The sequence below is a fragment of the Canis lupus genome, chromosome 4, assembly GCF_011100685.1.
Source record: "Canis lupus familiaris isolate Mischka breed German Shepherd chromosome 4, alternate assembly UU_Cfam_GSD_1.0, whole genome shotgun sequence".
Classification (NCBI taxonomy): domain Eukaryota; kingdom Metazoa; phylum Chordata; class Mammalia; order Carnivora; family Canidae; genus Canis; species Canis lupus.
The window spans coordinates 37,909,600-37,922,602 of record NC_049225.1 but is presented as its reverse complement, the minus strand read 5'-3'; the positions used below and the strand labels follow the sequence as shown (position 1 = coordinate 37,922,602).

The 13,003-nt window shown below is 37.6% G+C and overlaps 1 protein-coding gene across 1 annotated transcript in view; it reads left to right on the top strand.

Annotated features, from left to right (window-relative positions):
• The window catches only part of SIMC1 (SUMO interacting motifs containing 1), a 77,249-nt gene that overhangs the window by 24,882 nt on the left and 39,364 nt on the right, over positions 1–13,003 (top strand). Inside the window, exons 2-4 of the mRNA XM_038534700.1 lie at positions 4,506–5,957; positions 9,120–9,352; positions 10,104–10,173. Of these exons, the coding sequence (XP_038390628.1) occupies positions 4,506–5,957; positions 9,120–9,352; positions 10,104–10,173 (1,755 nt within the window). The remainder of the gene's footprint in view (positions 1–4,505; positions 5,958–9,119; positions 9,353–10,103; positions 10,174–13,003) is intronic.

Genomic DNA, 13,003 nt, shown 5'->3' with positions numbered 1-13,003 from the left:
TCTGAAAAGTCAAAACTATGAAGATGAAAGATCAGTGGTTTTTGGAGGTTAGTGGGAAGGGAAGGCTGAATAGGTGGAATGTGGAGGATTTTTCAGGCAGTGAAGCTATTCTGTATGATACTGCTGTGATGAATACATGTCGTTATACATTTGTCAAAACCCTTGGGATGTATAGCATCGAGAATGAACCATAATGTAAACTATGGACTTTGGTTGATAATGGTGTGACAGTGTAGGTTCATCTGTTGTAACAAATGTGCCATAGTAGTGCAGGATGTTCATAGTGAGGGAGATTATATGTGGGGAGAGGAGTACATGGAAATGCTCTGAAGTTTCTCAATTTTGCTGTGAACCTAAAACTGCTCTAAAAAATATTATTAATTTTTAAAAAGATTTTATTCATTTGAGATAGAGAACACAAGCAGTGGGTAGAAGGAGAGAGAGAAGCAGCCTCCCCACTGAGCAGGGAGCCCAGTTTGGGGCTCTAGCCCAGAACCCTGGGTTCCTGACTTGAGCTGAAGGCAGGCACTTAACCGACTGAGCCACCCAGGTGCCCCAAATTTTAATTAAATAAAATTAATTAATTTAAAGTTATATGTACCAGTCCAAGAAATTCAAATACTTTAAAAAATTTTTTTTATTTTTTTATTTATTTATGATAGGCACACAGTGAGAGAGACAGGCAGAGACACAGGCAGAGGAAGAAGCAGGCTCCGTGCACCAGGAGCCTGACGTGGGATTCGATCCTGGGTCTCCAGGATCACGCCCTGGGCCAAAGGCAGGCGCTAAACCGCTGCGCCACCCAGGGATCCCAAAATTCAAATACTTTTAAGGTAGTATTAGTCCCTAACTCATTATTTTTTTTAAAGATTTATTTACTTATTTGAGAGAGAGATTGAGCATGCACAGAGAGGGGAGATGCAGAGGGAGGGAAAGATGGAATCTCAGGCAGATACCCTGCTGAGGACAGAGCCTGACAGGGGGCTCAATCCCATGACCTCAAGATCATGACCCAAGCCAAAACCACAAGTTGGATGCCCAACTGAATGAGCCATCCAGGTGTCCCTCCAACTTATATTTTCCAGTTTCTTTGGCTTTTGTCATGTGTTTTTTTTTTAAGTTATTTATTTTTAGTTTCAGCTTTATTGAGGTATGATTGATGAGTAAAGTTGTAAGATATTTTCAAGTGTAGGGATGCCTGGGTGGCTCAGTGGTTGAGCATCTGCCTTCGGCTCAGGGTGTGATCCTGGAGTCCCTGCACTCAGGACTTTTCTGGACCTTGCCCTATGTATTTCTTCATCTGGCTTTATTATTGCATCATTTATAATAAAGTGGTAATAGAAAGTGAAATGTTTCTCTGAGTTTTGTGAACCATTATTATCAAAACTTAGGAAGGGAGTCATGGGAACCCCCATTTTTTAGCCAAATTAGACAGAGTGGTGGGTAACCAGGGGCCCAACTACTTGCAACTACTTGAAATGGTGGGGGGGGTCATGTGGGACTGAGCCCTTAACCTGTTGGTTCTACACTAATGCCAGGTAGTATCAGAACTGAATTAAGTCCTAATAGTGGCATTTATTTTTTCTTCTTAAGAACGGATGCTGAGGGCAGCCCAGGTGGCTCAGCGGTTTACCGCCAACTTCAGCCCAGGACGTGATCCTGGAGACCCAGGATCGAGTCCCACGTCTGGCTCCCTGCCTGGAGCCTGCTTCTCCCTCTGCCTGTCCCTGCCTCTCTCCCTGTGTCACTCATGAATAAATAAATAAAATCTTAAAAAAAAAAAAAAAAGAATGGATGCTGAATGTGTTATCAAATGCTTTTTGGTGTCTTCACATGATCATATGATTTTTCTTTATGTGGCAAACTATATTAATTTTTTTAAATGCTAAACTAGGTATGATTCCTAGGGAGATTCACCTTGGTTTGCTGGACTTAGTTTATAGTGTTTCATTTAAGATTTTTATGTCTGTGTGCAGACGTGATATTGACTTATAATATTTCCTTCTTGTACTTTCAGATTTTGGATCAAGTTTATGCTAAGTCATAATATGAGTTGGAGGTATCCCTTCATTTTTTATTCTTTTAAATAGCTTATATAAAGTAGAATCATTTTGTTCCTTGAATTTTTAGCAGAACTCTCCTTTTAAAATCAGTTTGATCTGGAGTTTTTTGAAGGAAAAATTTCAACTACTGATTTCATTTCTTTATGGTTAAGGAGCTATCTTGATTTTTTTCTTTTTTCTAAGTCAACTTAAAAAATACCTTTTCACTATGGAAAATTTCAAACATGACAAATAGAGCAAACTATATAATGATTCCCCACATACCCATCACTCAATTTTTTGAGACAGTTTTGCTAAGCTTTATTTTTCCAGGGATTTATCTATTTCATCCAACATCCCAAGTTGTTGTTTCTTTTTTTATGTAGAATTGTTCACAGCATCTTCTCATCTTTTTTATCTTAAGAACATCTGTAATTTTATCCCTTTTTCATTCTTAATATTAGTTATTTGTGCCTTCATTGTCTTAATTTTATCATGTTTGCTAATTTTAATAATCTTTTAAAAGAACAAACCTGTGACATTTGCACTTCTCTGCTGTGTTTGTTCTCTGTTTCATTCATTTCTGCTCTTGTTATTATTTCATCTCTTCTGCTTTCTTTGAGTGTATTCTGTCCTTTTTCTGCTACCTAAAAGTGTGTGCTTAGCACATTAATTTTCTTCCATTCTTTTCTAAATGTCTAAGTGTAAATTTTTTTCTACACAATTATTTTGCTGCATGTCACATTTTAATATCTAGTATTTTTGTTACTGTTCAATTCTGAAATTTTTCTAGTTTCTATAATTTGTTCTTTGACCTATATGTTATTTTGTCATACTTCTTAATTCACAGTTGTATGGAGTTTGTCTTAGTTACTTTTTTGCATTGCATTCTAACCTAATAGTATTTTGGTCTGAGTGATAATCTTTTGATGTTGACTAAGATGTACTTTGACTCCTGGTATGTGATAAATTTTTGTAAATATTTCATGTAATTGTGCATAACTATTCTGAATCCTTTAGATGAAGCTTGTTAAATGTGTTAGAATCTTCTGTATCCATAATAATTTCTTTGTTTGCATGATCTATCAATCAAAAAAGACATGTAAAAATTTCTCACAATGACTGGATATTCCTTTTTCTCCTTGTACTTGTATCTATTTTTGCTCTATGAAGATTATGTTATTATGCATAGTTTTGAAATTATTTTATCTTGATAAAATAAATCTTTTATTGTATAGTAGCCTCTTTATCTCTAATAATGCTATTTTCATTAAAATCTATTTTGTCTGATATTAATATAGGTATACTCACTTCTTTTGGTTGCTTTATTCTTGTTATATCTCCTCCCATGTTTTTACAAATATACATATATATATATATACTTTACATAAATATATATATACTCTATCTATCTAGATATCTATATAGATTAATAGATGTATCCATTCTAGCTTTTATTAGGTTTGTTGATCAGAGTATCTAGCTAGCCCTTCTGATCAGAAATGGAATTTTTTTTTTAAATACTGCAGTTGATTCTAATAATACCATATAGGGGATATTTCCTATCGTGTTCATCAATGAGCCTGATCAGTAATCAGGATGATATTATTTGTCATCCATACTGAAACAGCTTTGAGAGTAAAAGGGAGTACAATATTGTTCCAGGCTTATGGCACAGAAATTAATTATAGTACCATTGGCTAGATCATCAGGATTTATGAACTGCCCAATCATTTTGGCAAGTAATGGAGGTAAAGATAAGTTTTCCAGTAATTAATCTAGTTAGGGCTCAGATTTACCCTGTTGGTTTTATAACTGTTATTGTATTACTCTGCATATCTGACTATAAACTGATTATATATTGAATGAGGTTTTACAGAGAAAGAAGGAAACAGACCTGGGTTTGAATGTCTGTCTCTGTGGCTTAATTGTATAATCCTTAGGTAATGACCTAACCTCTCTGAACTCCATTTTCCCCATCTGTATAATGAAAATTATAATGCCTACCTGATAGGAATATTGTGAAATTAAAGATATGTGAAAGTACTCAGTATGTTCTTAGCACATAGCAGATTCTCTTATGTTAGCTTACCTTCTTCTTTAGTTTCTGCTGCAAATTATCCTGTGTATTTGCTTTTCCAAACAAAGGTTGCTTTTTCTCTTGTGACTTAAGGTTGAAATCTTCCCTACTCCCCTGTTTACTTTGGATCAGAAAAAATTTCCCACTATGCCCTCAGTTATATGCATGTGGCATTTGGATAATTTAAGAAGGTATAGAAATTGACAGTATTGACAGTAGTAAAATTTTGACCAAAGGAAATAGATTAATGCCTATGTTATATAAAATGTTTATCAGTGAAGTGAAAAGGTAAAATATGATTATCCTTAAAAGCTCAAATGTAAATCTTAGATAAAGCAAAGACTCCCTACTTGACCTTTTATATTCTTACAATCCTTTAACAGGACTTCATTGACTTAACTAGAGAAACCAGACCAAGGACAAAGGATCGCAGTGGACTCTGTGTGATTGACCTGACAAGAACTGAAGAAGAAAATAGACCTATTGCCACACTTGACTTGACTCTAGAACCTGTTGCTCCCTCCCAGAAAGAGCCACCTAATCTTCAGACATGTGCCAGCCTCTCCAGCAAAGAGGTGATGGAAGGGCGGGTAGACAGAAGCTCTTGGCCTGCAGCACGGAGAATCATTAACAGCGATCCTGTGGATTTGGACCTTTTGGAAGAAACCACATTTGAAGGTCCACAACCCCCTACATCCATCAGTGGGAACTCTGTTTATTCAACAGAACCAAATTGTAGCTCAACTACATTCAAAGGTGACCTTGGCTTCTTGGCAAGCCTACAGCTATCTTCAGATGTTTGCTCCTCCTCCCCAACAAGCAATAACAGTAGCAGCAGCAATCAGAGGGCACCCTTGCCATGCCCACAGCAAGATGTGCCTTGCCCACCACAAGCCTTGCCATGCCCATTTCGAGCCTTGCCATGCCCACTGCGAACCTCACCATGTCCACCACGAGCCTCCTCATGCCCACCACGAGCCTTGTCATGCCCATCACAAACCATGCAGTGCCAACTACAGGCTTTGCCTCACCTGCCTCAAGCAGTTCCACGCCCTCCTCAAGATATGCCGTGCCCTCAGCAGACTGTGCCAAGCCCACCTCCAGACTCATCATGGCGACCTCAGCACTCACCCAGCCCACCTCAAGACTCACTGTGCCCACCTCAAGACTCTCCTCTGGGCCTACCTCAAGATGTACCAGGCCCACCTCAAAACATATCATATCCACAAGATGTGGCACATTTACAAGATATGCCACATTCATCAGAAGATGTACCACAGTCACCAGAAGACGTGCCACAATCACCAAGACACGTGCCACAGTCACCAGCAGACATGCCACAGTCACCAGGAGATGCACCACAGTTACCAGAAAGTGTGCCACATTCACCTGGAGAAGTCCCAGACTTCCCAGGAGATATGCTCCATTCACCTGGAGATAGGCCGTGCTTGCTAGGAGACATGCCACACTCATTTGGAGACTTGGCTCAGTTACCACGAGACAGGCCTTACCCTCTCCAAAATGATGTACAGAACCATGACACTCCTATGGAAGTCTCAGCTCCATCCTCTCCAAGGTTCTCTCCCAGTCCACAGTCTCCACAGTCTGAAACTTCCTTAGAGAAAGTTCCTTGGCTCTCTGTCACAGAAACTCCAGCCAGAAAAGACAGATCACTGTCAGAGCCTGCTAACCCCAGGTCTGCCCAGGTACAAGCACGAACACCACAAGGTGGATTATACAACAGACCATGCCTGCATAGACTGAAGTACTTCTTACGACCTCCGGTGCATCACCTCTTCTTCCAGACACTAATACCAGATAAAGACACAAGAGAGGTGAGCTAACATGTCTTCCCCTAGGGATTAGGTGTTGTTTGTATAGGCCTCACGTGAAGTTAGTATGCTAAAAGGAGTCCATGCCTGAGAGAACAGGCCCAGGATGAATTCGTTATTTTTATCTTTCCTCCTCTTGTGGAATCACCTAGTGTAGAGTCAGACCTGGGTTCGAATTTCACCCCCATGGTTAGCAATTGGCACTGTAGAAGTAACTATACCTTTCTGAGCCCTAACTTTCCTAGATGTAAAATGGAGATAAGAACAGACCTCAGGATCATTAAATGACATAACATACTTAAAGTGCCTATTAGAGTGTCTGGCTCATTATAGGCCTTCATTAAATAATTCTCTTCAATCCCTTTACCTTTCCCTTCCTGATACCCTTGTTACAGCTCCCATATCACAGAGATAGTGATACTCTTGATACTTCAGTGCCTCCAAAATTACTACTTTCTGACTTTTGGGGAGGAAATTCAATTTTAAAATTTTAATGGAGATGGGTCTTACTGAGCTGAGAACTAAACCAGATGCTTTTCTTAGCAGATGTAAGGGGAAAAAATTGTGGCTAAGTCCTATAATATGAAGCTATTTTTTCATTATCCATAACCATATTCTCAACATTAAGAAGACTGGCTTGAGGTAGTCCAGGAATTCAAAATGCGCATTTTTGGAGCAATCAGCAATCCAGCATAGTGTGTATCAGGCATTCATGTTGATTTGGCCTTTGTCCTCTCATTTTTACTGTTGTTTTATCTTCTAATATGTTTTCTCTCTTCTGAATGACTGTCCCCAACCAGTAGCTCATCCTATTTTTTCTTGTGGATTTGCCTCAAGGTAGTGATGCATCAAGATATTATAAAGAGCATTTGGGGGACTTGAGAAAGTTTGTGTTTCCCTAGTCAAGGCTGTAGTGCTTTGTAGGTACTGCTCAACTAGAGAAGCTGCCAGTAGATACAAATGGGAATACCACATCCCCTTTCTGTGTAAACATTGCTTAGATTAAAAGATGGCAATTAAGCCAAACAAAAGGGATTTTTCCTCTTAATCTTTATTTCTTACTTTAAAGAAACTCGGTCATCTAGAGTTCATCTGTAAATCTTTTCTGTCTCTCCTATGATTTTTTTTTTTTAGGCTTTTAATAAATACTTCACTAGGTCATTTTTCCCCCAGAAGATGTTAGCCAGTCCCCATGCTGCCATTTACCAGCCATTGGCCTTAAATCTTTGAGTCTCTCTTGGTTTAACTCTAAAATAAATCATGATGACCATATTATAAAGTTATTTGACTTAAAAGTAAACACATAAACCACAAAGCCACCATACAAGGCCTAAAGAAATGTTTGATAAGTATATGAGCATCAAAAGAATTTATTAACTTTATTAAAGAATTTATTAACTTTGTAGCTGTCCCCATTTGTGGGCAAGAAATTAATAATATAGATTCAAATATAGGTAAAGTGCCTCACAAATAAAATAGTAATCAAAGTAAGATTTTTTGTTTTTGTCTTCTCTGGCTCTTAATTTTCATTAAGAGGTACAGTATTGGTCTCTGATCAGTGATATCAGGGATTACTCTCAGGTGATTTGAGGCATAAAGAAAGTTCACTGGACTTCTCTAGGAGATTTTCTAGATGGATAATTCCACCCATCTCTGTTTTATTGTTATACATAAGCTGTCAAATCTTTGGTTGATGTTTTAAGTTTAATACTTATTCTCAGATTTTAAAAATATTCTTAATATAAAACATTTTAAAATATAAAAAATTAATTATTTATGGTGCTATAGGTCAGCATTTATTATTGTTAATAATTTTGGTGTATTGCCTGCTCAGTTGCCTTTTTATACATAGGCATTTTAACTTTTTTTAATGATGGGGATTTTTAACAAAAATATATTTATTGTTGGTTTTATTATTTAGAGGTAGCATGAATGTAGAGGGTAGATCTGGAATTATACCACCCATGTGTGAAATCAGCTTCTGCCATTTGTTGCATGACAAATGCTTACTCTAAATCTCAGTTTCCTTATCTATAAAATAGAAATAATAATAGTATGTTTTTATTAGAGTTTTGTGAGAATTAAAGTGAGGGTAAAGTAAATGTTCAAAAATTATTCTTGTTGTTACATTTCAATATCAAAAACTTAAATATGGAGATCCCTGAGTGGCTCAGTGGTTTGGTGCCTGCCTTCAGCCGGGGGTGTGATCCTGGGGTCCTGGGATCAAGTCCTGAATCGGGCTTCTGGGTGGAGCCTGCTTCTCCCTCTGCCTGTGTCTCTGCCTCTCTCTCTCCCCCTCTGTGTCTCTCATGAATAAATAAATAAAATCTTTTTAAAAAAACTTAAATGTTTTTTTCCTTCTGATTATGAAAGTAATGTGTATCAGTTATGGAAAAATACAAAAGAGCATATAAAGGAAAATCATCAATAATTCTACCCACCACCCAGATAATAGAAAACCACTTTTCACATATTCTCTCCCAGTCTTTTTATATACATACATACTTTTGGGGGATATAGGGGAAGCAACTTAACATTTACTGTTGACAGTAAATCAACAAAATGGGATTCTTCTTTTAACAATAAAACATATTTAAAACATTTTTCTTCATCTCTTTATTTCAGTATCTGATATAGTATCATAACTACCCCTAACTATCTTCTCACCCTCACTACAAAATCAACTTAGGCTAGCTATTGACTCTTTTGTATGTTTTTTTTCTATGCTATATTTTATTATAATATAATATTTTATGTTATATGTACAACTTTAAATTCTTATTTTTTTAACTTAATATATATATTTTCCCATGTCATTAAAAGTTTTTAGGTAAGACTTTTCAGTCTTTTTATTTTTAATTATGAATATTTCAAAAGCATGGAAAATTTTGCTATCTATCTATCTAACCTATTTCAGAACCTCTTGTTTTTATGTCTGTAGAAACCTATCTTAGGGGCACCTGGGTGGCTCAGTGGTTGAGTGTCTGCCTTTGGCTCAAGTCATGATCCTGGGGTCCTGGGATAGAATTCCGCATCAGGCTCCCTGCAGGGAGTCTGCCTATGTCTCTGCCTCTCTCTCTCTGTGTCTCACATGAATAAATAAATAAAATCTTTTAAAAAAAAAAAAAGAAACCTATCCTAATTTCTTTCTTTTTATCTCTACAGAGTAAGGGTCAAAAATTAGAACCCATTCCTCATCGAAGACTAAGAATGGTAACAAACACCATTGAAGAAAATTTTCCCCTGGGGACTGTGCAGTTTTTGATGGACTTTGTGTCACCCCAGCATTACCCACCCAGAGAAATTGTGGCTCACATCATCCAGAAAATCCTGCTCAGTGGCTCTGAGACTGTGGATGTCCTGAAGGAGGCCTATATGCTTCTCATGAAAATTCAACAGTATGAACCTTAGATGTTGGTGAATCTCCTAGGGAGCCTGAACTCAGGGCATAGCTCTCTTTTGCCTAAGCTTGATTCAGCTAACCATTAGAGAGGGTGACTTAGTATGTCAGTGTTATTTGGGTTGCAAGTGTCAGGAAACCCAATCCAAACTAACTTTAACAGCTGATTAAAGAGAATTTAATAATTCATGTTACTAGAAACCTAGGAATAAGACTTATTTCAGTTCAGAATGGTTACCAGACTCCATTTTTCAGTCCTGCTTTGTTCCCTTTTCAGGGTCTACATAGTAGTCTTCTTAGTTCTAGCTTTTATGAGAGAGAGAATCCACCTCCTTTATAATCACACAAGAGTTCTGTAATTGAGTCTTGTAGGCTTTAATTGGCATAACATAGAACATGAGCCCATTTTTTAACCAATCACTGTGAAGTGAGAGATAGAATATCTTGATTGGCTAAATATGCTTCACAGGCTTCATCCTAGGATCCTGGTAGATAAAGCTAATGGGCTAAGAGTAATAAAAAGTTGATTTCTTCAAGGCAAAATTGGGATAGTGATGCCTTCCAAAAGAGAAGTGGATAGTGAATAGAAAAAATACTGAAGTTCCACTACCCTCAGACGGCATAGTATCATGTCAAAGGATGAGCAAGAGCAGTGAGGATAAGAGGTTTCTTGTTTCTGGCATCTTTTACATCCCATCCCCTCTTCATTGAACTCTCCAGAATTCTAATTGATGTCTCTTGACTTTCAGGCTACATCCAGCTAATGCCAAGACAGTGGAGTGGGACTGGAAGCTGCTCACTTATGTTATGGAGGAAGAGGTAACATAATAATTATGAGGGTGTATCTTTTGCACAAGAAGTTTTAATTAGAAACAAGTGTGACAGCAAATCTGGTAGTAAAGTCTTTGCCATTACTCCCTCCTTTTACTCTCACCCCCATAAAAAAATTCCTGCTGAAATGGTATATGCTGTCTTCCAATTCAAAATTAAGTACATTTACTTATTCCTCTCCTTCTTGAGATACCATTAAAAGGAATAGTCAATGAATAGAGAAAGATATAAATGCATGGCAACAAAAATAAGGGGAAGGGCAAGAAACCTGAATGAAAACTAGAAGAACTAAAGGAAATGTAAGTGTTGACTGGTGAAGCTAGGGAGAGAAAGCCACAGGCTATAATATATGCGGCCAAGGAGAGAGGAAATCTGCACTTAGAGCAGAGCACTCAAGTCATCATGGGATCAAGCCCTGAAATGGGCTCCTTGCTTAGCACGGAGTTGTTGTGTTTTTGTTTTCAACTCAGAAACAACATATATAAGAGGGTTGGAGTCAGACATAGGCTGTAAAACTGTTGAAAGCTTGTAGATGGAACTGACAAACTCTCCATTCTTGAGTACAGGAAGTTGAGTCATCAGGTTACCAAATTAATTTCAGGCAAAAAGTCAGAGGATTTATTGTCTAAAAACATTGAATGAACCATCTGCCATAAACAATGGCACCTAGTATAGAGTTAGTATTCCAGAAAAAAAAGTTTTCTACATTCTGACTTTTAGGGATCCCTAAACTTACTTGCCAGCTTTCTGTCTGCTCACCCCCAACACTTGGATGGAACAAATTACTTTCAATTTAGATGTCTGTACTCAACAAAACTATTATTCAAGTGTGAGTGTAGCATAAAGACAAGCAGGAACTTGAAAAAATATCTCCACACCCCATTTCTTTGGTTACCTAAAGGTATGCGTCAAAAGAATAGGATAATAATAAAGAGGGAGGTACAGGATCCAGGAAACACTAGATCTAATCCAAGAGAACAATGAAGAGAATTCCTAAAATTATGGTGAATAGTAAACCTAGAGAGCATTCAGTCCAGATTGGAGCAAAATAACTTAGAGCTTTAAGAATGATTTGGGAAACCACCAAGATGATAGACAAGGAAGCTCTAGACTATTGTCCTCCTATAAAGATGCCATGCTAAAAACAAAACAAAACAACAACAACAAAAAAAAAACATGGACCAGAATACCTCTGTGAAAACTCTGGAGATCAGTTGAGAAGCTTTGGTACCCAGGAGAATGCATAATCAAGAAGGGACTCAATGAAAGCAGTAGGAAATTTTGTGTTATTTTGTGTGCTTATGCTTCTCCCCTCCCCAGCATAGCATGATGCAACTGGGAGAAAACCTCATATTCCCCAGGTCTCCCCTCAGTGTCAAAACAAAAGAGTAGACTTTGACTCCAGTGCCCTGGCTTGTTAGGGAACTGTGCAAAGGACAGTTTGGTCTCACCTGATTCAGATCACCGATGAGAATAGTGGGATAATTTGGAAGCTGCTGAAAAGTGAAGCGACCACTGCCACATGTTAGAGCTTCAGGGATTTGTAGTTCCACAGGCAGGTAAGAGAAGGACAATAGCCTATGTGCTCCTGAGAAAAAACAAAAGCAAGCGATTTGGGAAATTAAGACAGATAAAAGCACAGATACAAGCCCAGAGAAAACACATACCCAGCAGAGGCCTAAGAGTCCAGAACTTTAGTCCAGGCTAATTGGTGAAGATCTTACCCTTAATAAACTCAGTGGATAGACTGGGGAGGGTATTTGTTTTTTTAAATGCATAAACCTCAGCAAAAGATTACAAGGCATACAAAGAAACTGGGAAATATGTCCTAGTCAAAGAAATAGAGTAAAGTTCCAGAAACCAACCATAAAGAAACACACATTTCTCAACTTCATGACAAAGAATGTTTTTAAACTACCTTAAAAATGCACAAGGAGGGTCCTGCATGGCTCAGTTGCTTAATCATCCAACTCTTGATTTTGGCTCAAGTCATCATGGGATCAAGCCCTGAAATGGGCTCCTTGCTCAGCACAGAGTTGGCTTGGGATTATCTCTCTCCCTCTGCTTCTGCTCCGCACCCAACTCATGTGCACTCCCTCTCTCAAATAATAAATAAATCTTTTTAAAAAATGTACAAGGAGCTAAAAGAGAAGAGAGGTAAACAACTAACTGAAGCATGAAAATGATGCATGAACAAAATTAGAGTATTAAACAAAAAACTATTAGAATCAAACATATTCTGGAGCCGAAATAACAGAATTGAATAATTCACTAGCAGACTTGATGGGCAGAAGAAAACAGTCAATGACCTTGAAGAAAGGTCATTTGAAATCATTGAATCAGAGGAGCAAAAGAAAATATAATGAAGAAAATTGAAAAGAGCCTAAGGGACTATGGGACGTAATTAAGTGGACCATATATACATTATGGGAGTTCAAGATGGAGAAGAGAGAAAAGGGCAGAAAGCTTATTTGAAAAAATAATGACCTAGAACTTCCCAAATCTGAGGAAAGAAATGGATATTTAGTTTTATAAATCTCAACTCCACTATGGTTAAACCAGAGACCCACAACAAGACACTTTATAATCAAAGTGTCAAAAGTTAAAGACAGAATCTTGAAAACAACAAGAAAAAAGTGATTTACCATATAGAAGAGAGCTTGTATAAGATTTTCAGCAGATTCTCAGCAGAACCTTACAAGTCAAAAGGCAATGGGATGTTATATTCAAAGTACTGAAGGAAAAAAAGCTACCAACCAAAAATACTGTATCTGGCAAACTCATCCTTCAAAAATGAGGGAGAGCAGCAGGAGAGAAG